Source organism: Protopterus annectens, chromosome 1.part2 (genome assembly GCF_019279795.1).
Source record: "Protopterus annectens isolate FY-2018-M chromosome 1.part2, PAN1.0, whole genome shotgun sequence".
Classification (NCBI taxonomy): Eukaryota; Metazoa; Chordata; order Ceratodontiformes; family Protopteridae; genus Protopterus; species Protopterus annectens.
Window position 1 is genome coordinate 595037293 of NC_056727.1, and position 16738 is coordinate 595054030.

Sequence of the window (16738 nt, forward strand, 5' to 3'; positions counted from 1 at the left end):
GCTACTCTTTTTTTCATGGAAAGACAGCTCCTGAAAATATCAGGCCTCATTCCACAAGGGCCACAGCCACCACTACAGCTTTCCTACGAGGGGTGGCTACCAAGGACATTTTAGAAGCTGCTACTTGGAGCTCCATGCATACATTTGCCAAGCATTACAATCTACCTTTATACTCCAGATCCCGAGCAGGCTTTGCAACTGCAGTTTTACAGGGGATCTTAGCTACACCATCCTTATCTTAGTACCGCCTCCCCCAGTTTGGCTATGGTATTCTACCCATATGTTATGACTGCAGATGCATCCTTGAAGGACATAGTACAGTTTTGTACCTACCATAAATGTAGATGTCCGATAGGTATGCATCTGCAGTCAGGATTACCCACCCTCCTTCCCCTATGTGGTATTCCTAGGGTGCTTACCCCTCTTTCAGCTAGCTGGGGGAATCTATTATGGTGTATTTGTTTGTTTGTATATATGTATATATATATATATATTTTGCTGTTTGGAACATTCAACATTTATCCAAATTTAGCCTTCCTAGAGGGTACCTGGCATCTGGGGCAAGAAACACTGAGGAAAATGGCGTCGGCTGATGCCTTTATACCCCAGAAGCTCTGACGTCGGGGAAAGTGCGACATCAGCCGAGGCCAGACCCAGACTTTGGAATCCGGCCGACCGAAGGGCTGCCTGAGGCAGGACAACCCATATGTTATGACTGCAGATGCATACCTATCGGACATCTACATTTATGGTAGGTACAAAACTGTATTTTCTGTGCTTTACCATTTGGTCCCTCTACGGCCCCAAGAGTATTTACAAAATGTCTGGCTCCAGTCATGGCCTTTGCCAGGACAAAGGGAGTACAACTTTTCCCCTACCTCGACAACATCCTCATTCAGGCTACATCAAGTACCATAGCCTTACAACACCTGCACTTCACCATCTCCCTCTTAACAGGTCTGGGATTTATTGTAAACCTCAAAAAATCTTCCCCGATTCCCTCACAGGATCAGGTGTTCCTGGGATGTCAGATTCTGACAAGGGAACTAATGGCCTGCCTTCCCCCAGAAAAAAAATGTGATGCTCACTTCTTACTTCTGGGAAATTCTTCTTCTCAAAGCCATCTCAGCCAGGAATTCCTCAGAATCCTAAGGTTCATGGCCTTGACCATCCCCATGGTACCTCTGGCAAGGCTCCATATGACGAAATTCCAGTGGTACTTGCCAGCTATCTGGAAGCAACACCTACATTGCCTAGAGTTCATGATCCCCATGCTTCCATGCCTGGGCTGGGAACTGAAGTGATGGATAACCCAGATTCAGTCAAATTCTGGCCTGCCCTTACAACCAACACCCCCCAACCAGGATCTCTTTACTAATGCGTCAGACACAGGATAGGGTGCAACCTTACGAGAATGGAGAGTGAGAAACACATGGACCCTCACTCAACAGAAAGACCATATCGATATCAAGGAAATTACAGCCTTGATATTGGCCTTGATAATCTTCAAGGGTCAGCTTCTACCAGGCAATTCTGAGGTGGTACACAGACAATACCATGGTCCTGTGATACATCAACAAAAGGGGGGGGGGGCAAGGTCTTACCTTCTGTGCAGGCTAGCACTGCAGGCTTGGGAAATCACCCTGGAAAAACAGATCTTGCTCCAAGCGGTATACATCCCTTTGCAGACAAGGTGATGGCAGACTTATTAAGCAGGACTATGACCCTGTCACACGAGTGGATGCTGAACAGGGATGCATTTCTGGACCTGGTCCATCAATGAGGTATTCCAGATGTGGATCTCTTTGCCTCCCACATGAACAGGCAGCTCCCCAACCTTCTCATCCAGGGCACCACACCCAGAAGCATGGAAGGTGGATGCTCTCTCAATCCCATGGAAGGGGATGTACCCTTATGCATCCCCCCATTCTCTCTCATACAAAGGGTCCTACTGAAATGTCAGAAGGAACAGCCTCAAATCTTGCTGGTGACTCCCTATTGGCCAAGCCAGCATTAGTTTCCTCTATTACTACATCTGTCCAAGGGCAATCACCACATGTTACCCCAATGAATGGACCTGCTCACACAGGACAAGGGAACACTCTTACATCACCAACTGTCCACACTGAATCTTACACTGTGGATGATAGGGTGCTGATTCCCTTCAGATACCTATACACAGAGGATATGCTTCAGGTTTTGCAGGAGGCCAGGAAACCAACTATCAGGAAATCTTACCTGTCTAAGCTGAAGAGATGTTCTGTATGTAGTCAGAAAAACAACTTACAGCCACTGAAGGCAGTGCCCCCAGTGGTCTTGCTTACCTGTGTGACCTAATGAAGTCTGGACTATCCTACTCCTCCATTAAAACCCATTTTCTGACACCTCAGCATGCCTGCCCTTGGTATCACCTTTGGCTTCAAGGTTAGAAGTTAAACTCTTTTTGAAAGGGGCACAACATCTTAGGCCCCTAAGGAAGCCCATTCCGAGGATCTAAATGTTGTTCTAGAAAAAGTGACTCTCCCACCCTTTGAACCAGCCATAGACTGCTCCCTCCAACACTGCACATGGAAGACTATACTCTTGGTGGCCATCACTTCAGCCAGAAGGGTTTTGGAGCTCCATGCCATTATGGGCTCTTCCCCTTTCATGGACTTCAACAAGGCAAGTATGCTTACGTACTAACCCAACCTTCATGCCTAAAGTAGTCAATTAGTTGTCCTTGAACCAGGCTATCAACCTGCCAATCTTTCTCCCCTCTCCACAAAACCCAGAAGAGTGGATACTTCACTTCTTAGATGTACATAGACAGCTCAGATATTATTTGGCCAAGACCAAACCCATCTGCAAGTCTGATAGGCTCTTCATCTCTTACCACCCAAGAGCCCTGGGACACCCTGTTTCCAAGCAAACCATATCCTCTTGGATATCTAAAACCATCTCCTTCTGTTACACAACCCATGGTAGGTTCCTCCCCTCTCCTGTAAAAGCACACTCCACTAGGGCAGTGTCCTCCTCAGGAGCATTCTTTAAAGGTTTGGACACAGCTGGTCTTTTCTAGAAGCAGCTACATGGTCCTCTGTACACACATTCACTAAGCACTGCAAATTGGACATCGTCTCTAGAGCCAGAGCAGGCTTTACCAGAGCCATCCTTCATGGGTTTGTGGAAAGTGTTTCTCGTCCTCCACCCTTTTCTTAGGACAGGAGCTGTTGAACTCTCCCTACAGCAGCATATGAATAGAAGGAGGTAGTATTGTTGTGTAAGAACTTATCATAACTTTAGATGTCCTTCTCTTCTGTATGCTGCTGTGTTTTTTCCCACCCAGCCTTCTTCCTCACACTTGCCTGACTCCTGCAGTACCCACTCCATAGCCACTGATTCCAGCAGCATTCAGTTCTGAAGAAGGTGCATGCCAACGTCCCCTTTATACCCGACATCCAAAAAAAAAGACGCAGGACTTCGCGCGCATCCTAGTGGTAGCATTTAACTTTTGTATAATGGCTAGATGTGCGAGAGTTCACCAGAGGCAAACTCCCTGATGTTATGGATACAGCAGCATATAGAAGAGAAGGACATCTAAAGTTATGTTAAGTTCTTACACAACAATATTTTCTGCTGTTGATTCCATGGTGATGGTGGCAACAGCCACCAAGAAGAAACCTGCTGAAGAGAATTCCACTGTCCATGCCCCAGACATGAAGCTTCAGGCACTGGACAGGTTTGGAAAGTGAGTTTATGCTTCAGCGACCTGTGATCTCTGGGCACTGAATTATTTGTCAGATGTTACGTACTCCCAGAGGGATATGACCAAAGAGATCTCCATATCTCTCTCAGTGTCCCTTTCTGCAGAAGAGAGGAAGTCTTTGACTTACAGTTGCATGCCCTTCAGTCTGTCAAATATGTCAAGGGTCCTCATTTTCAATTTGACAGAAGGCGCTTTCAGCATTGCGGACACTGGTATAACTGTTAGGAAACATGCCTGGATGTACCTATGGGATTTTGCAGAGCACTTTAAAACATTCTTAGCCAAAGCCACCTATAATGGAGTGACACTTCTTGGTCCAAAAGTTGAAAAAATGCTATCTAGGAATGAACAAGTTGGTAAAACCCTGCCTGCCATAGGGATCCATTTTTTTTTACCTCACAGAGGACACTCTCCAGAAACCAGAATGAAGAGGAGAAACTGTCGTTCCACAAGCCACAATGTTTTGCTCCTTACACTCCTGGTGAGAGACCCCTTCCAAGGCAGGGGAGGGTACTCTAATGGTGGATGTTGCCCCTGTGGCTGAGGTGACCTGCAAAACCAAGTCTTTAGGGGTCTTTTCAACAACAGACCTTACCAGTAGTCCTAAATGTTTGCCCAACTGCCTTACCTTGGAGACACTTTGGGGGAGATTATCCTGACACCCCACACCCTGGATGTCCATTACTCGAGATGTTTGAGTGCAGGGAATCATAACCAGAAGCTACTCCATCCCCTTTCTTTACTCTCACCTGTGCTTAAAGAAACTTTCCAATGTTCTGCCTCACAAAGGGAAGCAGCAACATTAGAAATAAAAAGCTGCAAAAAAATTGGGTCATCCAAGAGGTCCCGCCAGACCAGCAAGGATCCAGAGTTTAATCAAGATTCTTTTTGGTGCCAAAACAGAACAGGGACCTCAGGCAGTTTTGGACCTAGGTTTGAACAAATTTGTGACTCAGACGAAATTCAGGATAGTCATGGTACAGTCCATCCCTCCACTGCTAAGAAAGGACAATTTGATGTGCTCGATTAACCTTCAGAATGCATACTACCACACAAAACTGACAGACTCTCCAGGAGGCTTCCCCACTGCTGGCTGGGAGCCAGTAACTTCCACTGTAGAAACCCTGCCCTTTGGTCTCACCACAGCCCCCAGGAGTTCACTGAGTGCACAACAGTAGTTGCAGCTTATCTCAGACTGCAGGGGCTCTGAGTGTTGTGTTTGGCAGCTGTTTCATCTTATGAGGTATTTGGTTTTATTTGTCAGGGGGTAATTTCTTTTAACCCAGTGTAGGGACAAACTTGATCTGAAGTGACCCTCTCCTTGCTGGAAGTTATGGTTAAGGGAAGGAGCCTGGGCTTTGGATCCAAAGTCTGAGATTGACTGAAATCGTGTCCTAGTCAGATCTGATAACCCAACTGTTGGGGAAGAATTGATGCAGACAACATAGACCTGCTGTTATGATAAGTACATATCTTTCAGTGTCCTTCCATTTCACTTTTGCAGTATTCATCACATGAGGGGTCCCCTGCCAAGGGTGGATTGACATCTGGCCATTACACCAAAGCCTTTAGGTTGCTATCAATACACCTTACGTCATATGTATGCTCCCCACACAAACAAGGCATAGAGCATGAAGGTGACATCCGTACGTATCATCCTCAGAACTTCTTTGCGACAAGTCCGAACTCCATCTTTGATCATCAGTCTGATTGCCCGAGGCATTGCTTGTTACCTAGCCATTCAGATAAGTGCCCCATTGGGTTTTTTTGACTTATCCTTTTTTGCTTTTAACAGTTGTGTTGTTGTGGGGTTTCATGTCATCCAGAAAGGGTAAATGCCAGTGTTGGAGACAGCTACCCCATAAAAAACCGTCATGAGCAGTGCTTGTTTTGTTTAGGAGCTTCTCACGACCATATATCCTGTATTGTTTGTCAGGCTTTTGTTCCAAAGACTTTATGTAGTCATCTTTCATCCCTCCCCATTTATCTTGAAAACCAACGTCTAAAGCTTTTAGAAAAAGATGCTCTGGAAGGTACTTCCCAGCCTGAGGTTCAGCCGTCTTTGAAGAAGAAGGCCAAAAAAGTCAAGTCTGATTCTTTAGCTGCACCTCCTCCACTGGATGTCTGTCTTGATACTAGTGAAAGCCAGGAGGATCATCTGGTTTCTGGGCTGGATTCCGAAGCAGCAACCATTTCGAGGGGGCAGCATGGATCCTACTTCTCACATGTCCTCAGAGGCCTTGCAAGCATCTACTTCAGATGCTCAGGGGGAACCACGGCTGATTATCACTGAAGGGTTTAGGTGGGTTCCTCAGATACTAGCTAGGGAGGAAGTCCCAACTACGATTATTGAATGTAGGCTGGCTTTGGAGCTTTCTACTTTTCATAAGGCGGACGTCCCTTTAAAAAAGGAGCAAAAGACAAAACATATTTCTTTTGCTCCCAAAGACCCTGGATGTGAATGGCAGAATTTTACACATGGTTTGTTCAATGCTCTTATGGCCTGTAAGCCTCGTCAGGGGGTCTCTGTCCCAGCTTATCCTTGGTCGTCTTCCCCTCTCAAAAGGTCTAGGGATCAGGATTCCTCTGAAGAGGAAGAGGATTCTAATGAGGAATTCCTGGCCTATTCTACCCAGATTCCTTCCCCTTTGTATTATCGTTCTAAGGAAAAGGAGTCTGCTAGTCCTGAATTTCATTTGGAGGAGATTTCCTTGTGGGATACCATTGCCAAGATGATGGAGTTCTTTAAATGGGATTGTTCCCAAGTTTCTGAAGTTCAGAGGAGATATGAGCTCCTTCAAATGGAATCTCCTTGACCCTCTGCTGTTCCTCCTGTATTGGCTGCCTTTCATTCTGCATCTCAGGCCCCAGACTCTGAGCCGCCCCTCCTAAAAAACAGATATGTTTTATAAAGTGCCTGATGACTGCAAATTCCTTTATAAGTGTCCATCTGCTGATCCTTCAGTGTTTCTGAGGCATCCGACATGCCTTCTAAGTTACTGCCTTCTACCAAACTTCTTCCTTCTGATAAAAACAGCAGGACTAGGGAAAGGCTGGGTAAGAAAGTTTATACTTCACCTACCCTGGCCTTTCGGGCTGTTAGTTATCAGTCTCATATGATTAGATATGTTTTGGCGCTCCTTTCTCTGGCTTGCCAGGTTATTTCTGAACTTCCTGATTCTGAGGAAAAGACTTCTGCCTTGTCTCCATTAGGGTTTCTTCACAAGTAGCTGGCTATTCCATTAAGTGTAGTTATGACGCAGGAGATGCTTCTGGCTGTGTGTTGAGGAGATATTCCTGGCTATGCCTTCAACCTCTGCCTGGTGATATTAAGGCTAAGCTGAGGGATGGTCCTCTGAACAACAGATGTTTGTTAGGTGCTGCTGTAGTTGATTTGTTCACGTCCCTACAGGAGAAAGGCAAGGAGTTATAGGACCTGAAACATATTTTTGATTCCCCTGTGCCAAAGTTCCAGAGAAACTATCCTAATAAACCAGCCTTTGTTAAAAGGCAGTCTTGTCCTCCTACTAAAGGCAAGAAGGGTGGTAGGAGGGTTCCCCCAGCTAAGCCTACTCAGACTCCTCCTGCTCAGAAGCCTTTGTTTCCTGATAAACCAGGTGCTCTCTGACTACCTAATTCTTCCCTGCCACAATCCTCTCTCACATAGTCTTTCTTTGTCTTTTTTTTTTCTGGTTTAGCAAAACCCAGGATTCCTGGGTTCTTTCCATCATTCTCCAGGGGTACTTCATGGTTTGGAAATCTCTTCCCCCACATCATGGGCATTCCTGAGCCACATCAAGACCAGTTGAGCTCTTTTCCAGAAGTGCTTCAGGGTCTTTTGATTTAGAGAACTATTCAAGAGGTTCCAGCTGCTCAAAGGGGAAGGCGATTTATTCCAGACTGTTTTTGGTCCCCAGGAAAGAGGTCACTTGGACTTGGTTCCTGCCTTTTAAATGTTATCCCTTCAGACTTTGTTTCCTCTTCTGCTTCCTCAGGATTTTATGGTTTCTCTGGATCTCAGGGATGCTTACCTTCATATCCCTATTCATCCCTTTTTCAGGAAGTTTTTACATTTCTCGGTTGCTTCCTGGTGTTTTCAGTAATCTGCTTTGCTCTTTGGCCTCTGTACTGCCCCAAGAGTATTCACGAAATGCTTAGCTTCTGTGATTGCTTTTTGCAGGCTCATAGGCATTCAGGTCTTTCCCTGTTTGGATGACCTGCTTATTCAAACCTACTCTCCAGAGATTCTTTTACAACACTTCAGTGGGTTATTGCTCTGTTGCAAAGCCTGGGGTTCACTATAACTTTCAAAAGTCCTTCCTGTCCCTGTCAAGAGATCATGTTTTTCTAGGATGCAGGATCCAGACTGTTCCTGTGCTAGCATCCCTTCTTCCTCTGGCTTTGATTTCAGCCAGGGAATTTCTGAGGGCTCTGGATTTATGACATCCACCATCCCTATGCTTCCCTTTGCCAGACTGCACATGAGGAAGCTTTAGTGGTATCTAAAGTCAATTTGGCTTCAGCATGCTCATCCTCTACAGTTTCCAGTCCCTCTTTTTCCATGTCTCAAGTTGGAATTTTAGTGACTTTGAATCCAGGCCTTCCCTTTCAACTCTCACTTCACTCTCATGAGCTGTTCACAGATGCCTCAGACGGGGGTTGGGAAGCTTCCTTTGGAAATATAAAGGTGCAAAGTCTTTGGTCTGCTGAGCAGCAGAAGTAGCACATCAATATCAAGGAGAGGAGAGGTCTTCTTTTGGCCCTCACTGCTTTTCATCCTGTTTTCTCCAGGGCCACTAAAGATCTTTACAAACAACACCACAGTGATGTGATATGTCGACAAACAAGGGAGTGGGGGGGGGGGGTAAGATCATATCTGCTTTGTAGTTTGGCAGTTCAGGTTTGGGAGTTAGCGATTCAGTACCAAGTCACACTTCAGGCAGTGTACATTCCTTCAAGTCAGAATTTTGTGGCAGACTCCCTGAGCAGGTCCATTACACAATCTCATGAGTAGATGCTTCACAGGGATTTGTTTCTGGACATTATCCACCAATGGGATGTTTCTGAAGTAGATCTCTGTGCCTCCCCCTCTGAACAGGCAGCTTTCTCAATTTTGTGCCAGAACTCTCATGTCCTGTGGCCTGAAAGGTGGATGCCCTATCTTTTTCACAGAAGGGGATGTTTCTTTATGCCTTCCCTCTCCCTCCTTTCATTGCAAAATTCCCGTGCAAGGTAAAATAGGATGCTGCCAAAATCTTGCTGGTAACTCATTTTTAGCCCAGACAGCATTGGTTCCCTCTTCTTCTGCTCTTAGCCAAGGGCAGTCATCACAAGTTACCTCACAGGGTATATCTTCTCATACAAGACAAGGGATCTCTCATCCATCCCTACCTGTCCAATCTTCAACTGACAGTGTGGGTCATAGGATTTTTATTCACTATAGGCACCTTTTTTCTGAGGATGTGTTTTGGGCTCTGCAGGAGGCCAGGAAAGCCACTACTTGGAAATCCTAGTTGTCCAAATGGAAGAGGTTTTCTGTTTTGTGTCTTTCTCATAACCCGGACCCACTTACTCTGTATGTTCCTTTGGTTCTTTCTTATTTGTGTGAATTGCTCAATGCTGCATTGACATTTTCTTCTGTTAAAGCCCACCTCTCAGCTATTTTTACTTGTCTGCCTTTAACTCTTCCTTTAGCTTCTAGATTCGAGGCCAAATAGTTTCTTAAAAGCTTCCTTCATATTAGACCTCCCAGGAAGCCTGTTCCTCCTTCTTAGGATCTTAATTTTCTTTTGGAGAAATTGACTCAGGCTTATTTTGAGCTTGCAGTTTCAGCTTTCTTACAGCATTGTTCTTGGAAGACTGTTCTTTTGTTAACCCTTCTGCCAGACAGGTGTCTGAACTGCAAGCCCTTATAGCTGTGCCTCCTTTTGTAGTTTTTCGTAAAGACACAGTGTCTCTTCATACCAATCCTTTTTTTATGCCTAAGGTGGTGAATGAGTTGTCTCTTAATCAGTCTATTAATTTGCCCACTTTTTTCCCTTCTCCCAGTCAGCAAGTGAGAAGGTGTTGCACACTTTGGATGTGCAGACAACTCAGATTTTATTTGGACAAAACTAATGATTTTAAAAAATCTGGTCAGCTTTTTCTTTCTTTTCATCCTAGATAATTAGATTTGGTTGTTTCCAAGCAGGCTATTTCCTCTTGGAGTTCTAAAGCCATTTCTTTACTTACTTTACATTTGTTTACCAGGAAAGCCTCACTGGGTCAAGACTCATCTTCGGCAGAGGCCCGGGGAGAAAAGCTCCACATACAGAGATAATAGAACATTTATACAAGAAATTATACAGAAAAATATACAGAACTTACAGTACACCAGAAATTACATTCTTGTGCTATGATAGCTGACATTTGTATTATACAATCTTCTGATATAATTCCTTATTGTAGTGTAGACATTGTAGTTTCTCAAAGTAAGCTGAGGAAGGGTTTGTAGGGGGAAAATTGGATAGAAAAAGATGAGGTTAGAAATTATCTAGATATGAGAGAGAACATAGATTATGAGGTGGTCAGGAAAGAAGAAAATGTATGACCAGAAGCTATTAAAACTAATTAGCCTGGAGTAGTACAGGAACAAAGCTAGATATCATTAAGATAATTTTTAAGAATCTTTTTGAATTGGTTGGTATTTGTGTTGGTTCTGATGCTGTGAGGTAGTGAATTCCACCATGTTGCTACATAATAAGAAAATAGTGAGTCCCCTGCCATTTTTGTGGATTTGGACATGTGTAGTAGAGATTTATTTGTTGAGCGAAAACCTGGATTTTTGGTATGGCGCTAGAGAATATTTAGAAGGGCAGTTTTTTTCAGGTTGATACACTAGTTTTTGTGCTAAGGTTAATTGGTTATAGGATAGAAGTTGTGGGAGTTCTAACCAGAAGAGTTTCTTTAAGGAGTGACAGTAGTGGGTATGATGTGGGTAGTCAGTTGCAAATTTAGCTGTTTTATTATAGCATGTTTCAAGTTTAATTAAATCTGTCTTTTTAAGGATGGTGAGAATTAGGGAAGAGTACAGACGTGTTGATAGATGGTGGGTTCTAGCAGTGGCAACCCTAGAGGTGTTAGATACTTTTTATTTCTGTAAAGAGTACCCATTTTTTTGTGAGCTTTCTTAATTGTTTGTGCTATATACAGGTCAGATCTTAGGTTGTTATCTATTATTACACCTAGAAGTTTTGTTTGTGAGTCAGTATTAATTTTAGTATTATTCCTAGGTGTGATGTAGAAGGTGCTGGGGGGAGAAGAACTTGTGAGATGGAAGATCATGAGTTTTATTTTATTGGGGTTGAGTATGAGCTGATGGTTAGAGAGCCATAGCTCGGTATCCGAGAATGATTTTTGGGTTATATCATGGAGGTGTTGCAGGTTATTAGCGGCATATATAAGTGTTGTATCATCTGCATATTGAATAGTTGAAGCCAGTGGGGTAACACTATGGAGGTTGTTAGTAAAAATATTGAAGAGTAGTGACCCAAGAATTAAGCCTTCATGTACTCCTAGTGTGACGGGAAGAGGGGGGGGATAGGATATTAAGCCATTTTCAGATTGTTGACGGTCCTGTAGATATCTTCGGAACCATTGAAGTGCAGACGGGCTGAGGTTCAATTTGGTGAGTGTATTTAATAGTTTGGGGTGGGAAACTGTATCAAAGGCCTTGGACATGTCTAGAAAGACAGCAGAGACTATTTTGCCATTGTTTCTGAGTTGGTTGATGGTATTGGTGAAACTGAGGAGTGCAGTTGTGGTACTGTGATGGGGCCAAATCTGCAAGTAGGAGACAAGCCAACCCCAAAAAGCAACTAATAACTTGCTTTTACAAGTTACTATGATGGGGCCTAAAACCGTGTTGACATGTTGCTAGCATGTTGTTGAAGGTAAGATAATGAATCAGTGGGAGTGGATACATCTTTTGAGGAGTTTAGATAGCGGAGAGAGAATAGCGGAGAGAGAATAGCGATCAGTCTGTAGTTGGTCAGCTCTGTGGAATTTCCACCTTTGTGTAAGGGGATAATGTATGCAATTTTCCATATTGCTGCGACATGTTGTTCTGCCATGGACCTGTTAGTAAGGATCGACACTGGATAAGATATGGCTTCAGCTGCTAGTTTTAAATATTCGGTTGGTAGCTTGTCAGCTGCTGTTGAAGAGGGTTTGAGCTTTTTTAGTAGTTTCTTATTGGTAACTGTGGAACAGGCTGAAAGGAGGAGTTAGAGTTAATATTGAGAGATTTAAAGGCTTATGATGGTTTTGTGGAATTACTTTTAATTAGAGATCGTACACTTTCAGCGAAGTATTTATTGAATTCTTCTGCAACTGTGGTAGGAGAGTGTGGTAAGTTAGGGGAAAGGGTAGTGGAATGTCCTGGGTGGAGAACGGCTTTTATGGTATTCCAGAATTTTGGGGGATTATGCTGGTGTTTACGTTTCAGGTTATAGTAGAAGTTCTTTTTATCTAGGTTGAGTTGGTGTTTAGCCTTGTTTCTAATTTGCTGGAATGCGGTTGATTTGTGTTTACAAGTGAGCTATGTTTCCAAGCTTTGTCTCTTTTCCTGAGGAGCATTCTGGTGTCATTAGTTAGCCATGGTGTGTATGTGGCTTTCATACAGATTGATCTGCAGGGGCCAATTTGTTTAGAATTTCAAGGAAGGTACTGTTGAAATAATCTTCTGCAGCATTAAGGGTCAGGTTTTTTAGTAGAGACCAGTTACATTTTTTTAGGGTATTGGTTAGGTTTTGGGGGTTAAAGTTTCTTTTACTGTGGATTTGGCAGAAGGTGGTGAGCTTGACAGTATTTATTTATTTATTTTTTTTGAATAGATAGGTTGGCATATGGTCGCTAAGGCTGTTTTTTTTTTTTTTGTTCTTATCATGATAAGAGCCTTCCTTTTGTGGTTAAGACTCACTCTACTAGGGCTGTGGCTTCTTCTTGTGCTTTTTGCAAGGGATTGGATACTAATTCTCTCCTTAAGACAGCTACCTGGTCTTCGGTGCATACCTTTACCAAGCATTACAAGTTAGATGCCATATCCAGGGCTAGAGCTGGTTTTGCTAGGGACATTCTTCATGGGTTCCTAGAAGGCTCTGTTAGCCCTTTCTCCTCCCTGTTTTCTTCCTGAGCTTTTGCACTCTCCCTCATGTTAAGAATACTGCAACAGTGAAATGGAAGGACATACTACAGTTGTGTAAAACCTTACCATAACAGTAGATGTCCTTCTCTTCACTGTTGCAGTATTCACTCCCTCCCTCCTCACCCTGGTCTTTTGTTCCCCTGAATGTGTTATGTTGCTGTCTGGTATTCTAGGGCTGGGTTTCCTCCTGGAGCTCTCAGTTCTGAAGATGATACTTCCGAACATCACCTTTATGCCCTACACCTTGCGTGGGGAGCATACATGTGATGTACAGCGTATTGAGAGCAACCTAAAGGCTTTGGTATACTGGCCAGACATCGGGCTGCCCTTGGGAGGGGATCCTTCATGTTAAGAATACTGCAACAGTGAAGAGAAGAACATCTAGTGTGTTGGTAAGATTTTACAGAGCTGTACTTTTTTCTTTATATTTTGCTAATTGGCTTCATGCTCTGCCTGCTGTTGCAAAATTCCTTTAGTAATTCTGTTTAACATATAAGTTACTGTACGGGAGGACTATACTATTGTTTGCCTGTACTGAAATGCTGTTTGTACTAATCTTGCCTCTGCTCTAGGGTTGTGACTGAAAGGAGTCATTGGACTAGCTGTCCCACCTGGTTTCCATATAATAAATAAACAAATAATAAGTATGTAACTTTCGCTCGCTTATGTTTCCTTACAGGTTTTATAAGTCCTTTGGATGGAACAAGTCAAGAAAACAAACTGCGATTTATCCTGAATTTTAAATGGACAGACACTTTGCAAGGAAATGTCCCTAGGTATGAAAAATATTTGATTCTTTGTGAGATGTTAGTAGCAGTACATATAATAAAGACAGAAGAGGAGAGTTAGTTGTCAGAGCAGACCTTTTTTGTATTTTGCTGCATTTTCCTTAGCTGATTTTTTTCTGTTAGCACAGATCAGCAAGAGTTATAGTATGTGAAAATAATTTATGACCTGTTAGGATTTGCTTATTTTCAGAAATGACTGTCATATGCTCATGCATAGGTTTAGAATAAATAGAAGCATAGCCAGAAAATGCATTTTTTAATACAAACTAAGTCAGATGTAGTTATGTTAAATGTAGTAGTTTTTTTTCATACTGTTATGATAAGGAACGGAACATAAGATGATCACTGTGCAAGTCATAGGCAATTCTTGTTATGCAATGAAACAGGGTTTTGGAACTGTTACAATCATTCTAGAGTACAAATGCTTAGTTTTCCTTTGTAGAATTTTAACTAGCTGCTAGCTCTTTGCGCAGTATTTCAGACTGGCATTTGGTTGATATTTGTGAATGTTCATGCATACAGCTTTCATAAAATGGTGTTCTGGCTGCGTAGCAGTTTTCTTATTTTAGCTTCAGTAAAAGGCGTTCCAAAACCTATAGCTGTGAATATACTATTATCATCATAGGCAATATACACATGCATACAACTTTGGAAGTTACCATCACATTTCCATCAGTTTGTCTGCATGGCTCTGGAGCTTTGAAAAGCAATAGGCTTAGTTAATCTGAACCTATGCTTGCAGATGGCTTGCTTTCAGTTTATAAAAATAATTAAATGAGGCCAGGGCCTATACCCACAACGTAAGGTGCAGCATGTCGGGTTGTTGCCTCACAGCAAGAGGTTGTCCTGTTAGATTCTTGGCTGTGGTATCTTTTGTGTGGAGTCTGCATGCCCTTCGTGTGTCCATGTGGGTTTTCTTTGACTTCTCTAGTATACTCTTGTATTCCAAAGACATACAGTAGGTGGACTGGACATACTAAATTGGCCATATGGGTGTGTGTGCGTGCACCTGCATTTGTGTAATTGTATGTGGGTTGTATGAAAGAACAATCGTAGCACATACATACATATATATGGATTACTATCAAAATCGTGAACACTGGAATAAAATCTGGTCATTTCTGCAAATCATATCTCTGAAAATCAGCACAGGAACACAGGCACTATGTCGAATATAATGCCAAATTCGAGAAGTTGACATTATTCGACATATGCCTTCCCCTGCAGCTTACTCAACACCAATGGAATGTGAACTTGTAAGCAATACATATATACTGCACAACACATAAATACCCCCTGCACCCCCACACCCCCTGCAAGTAATATATTCCAACTCCAGGATCACACTGCAGTGGAGAAAAGGGTCATTTCCCATTCCCCACTGTACCATTTCCTGTATTCATAATGCCGATGACAGGTATATAAGTGCACTGTGGCATTCAGGAAACTGAACACTTATACTGGTGCAGGTTAGATGAAACGGGAATCATCCAACTGTTGCTCGACATTCCTGTTTTCATGTTAATCATCTTCGTCGTAATTTTGTTAGTAAATCATACATACATACATATATATATATATATATATATATATATATATATATATATATATATACACGCACACACACACACATATACACATATATACATATATACATACATGCATACATATTTATACACTCACACACACACACACACACACACACACACACACACACACACACACACATATATGTATGTATGTGTGTGTGTATATGTATATATATATATATATATATATATATATATATATATATATATATATATGGGTCTAGGACACATGCTCGACTAGCATATGTCCGAATCACAAAACATCGAACACACATACACGAAAGTTCTTAACATCAAAAAGTGCTTTCGTGTATGTGTAGTTCAAAAAAAAATCTACGTTTCTGCACCCTGCACACCCCCCTACTTTATTATTCTCACTCTGAGATCGCACTGCAGTGGGGACAAGGGAATTTTCCCTTACCCACACTGTAGTCCAATCTACGAAACAGGCACACATACATGGAAGCACTTGTCAATGTTAAGCGCTTTCGTGTATTTGTTCGATGTTTTGTGATTCGGCCTTATGCTAGTCGAGCATGTGTCCGGATCCCATATATATATATATATATATATATATATATATATATATATATATATATATATATATATATATATATATATATATATACATACATATAGTTCACTATTAAAATCACAAAAGTTAAAAAAAATCCGTCCAAAACCTTGAACGGAATGCTGAATTCAAAATATCACTTGAGTAAAATGTTGAATTTGCTTCACAGATTTAGCAGATTCGACATGTTCGCCGAATATTGAACGTAATGTCTGTATAAGAGCTCAGATAAGTGGAACTCCTACACTTCACATCACGTTTTGGCAGGGGGGGGGCAAGCCCCCCTCTCTGCTAACTATATATTCCAACTCCGAGATCGACCTGCAGTGAAGAAAGGGATGAATGTCCCAGTCTGCACTGTACTGCGATGTCTGTTTAATACTTCAAGTTCATATCAGAGAATGCTGCATTCGCTGATAGGAACTTTCAGTCATATAATGGTCGGCAACACAGGAATCGGAATCTGCCATTTGATTTTCCGTCTGCAGAGTATCTGCGTTTGTCATTTTGATAGTAAACCTATATATATATATATATATATATATATATATATATATATATATATATATATATATATATATAATGTATTTGTGTGTGTATATTTGACTGTACTATACTTAATCTAAAACACGCAAGATTGTCTGTAGCAATATTAACCATAAAAGCTCAAAGACAATGTAACCAGTACAATAGTACACATGCACCAGGAAAAAAGCCTTAATGAATGCAAAATCTGCATTTAAAAAAACAATCAAAAACATTGTTTTTTTTGCAAGGAAGGCCCCCCCCGCCCATCTTGCCCTGATGATTACAAAACACTTGTTGAGGAATATGTCACCAGTGGTCTTAAGTACT

General features: G+C 42.2%; 1 protein-coding gene across 2 annotated transcripts in view; it reads left to right on the forward strand.

The window, feature by feature from the left end:
• Positions 1 to 16738, forward strand: part of BROX (BRO1 domain and CAAX motif containing) — a 1162070-nt gene that overhangs the window by 378325 nt on the left and 767007 nt on the right. For both annotated transcript variants that reach the window (XM_044057891.1, XM_044057898.1), the window contains exon 4: positions 13612 to 13708. In XM_044057891.1, coding sequence (XP_043913826.1) covers positions 13612 to 13708 — 97 coding nt within the window. The remainder of the gene's footprint in view (positions 1 to 13611; positions 13709 to 16738) is intronic.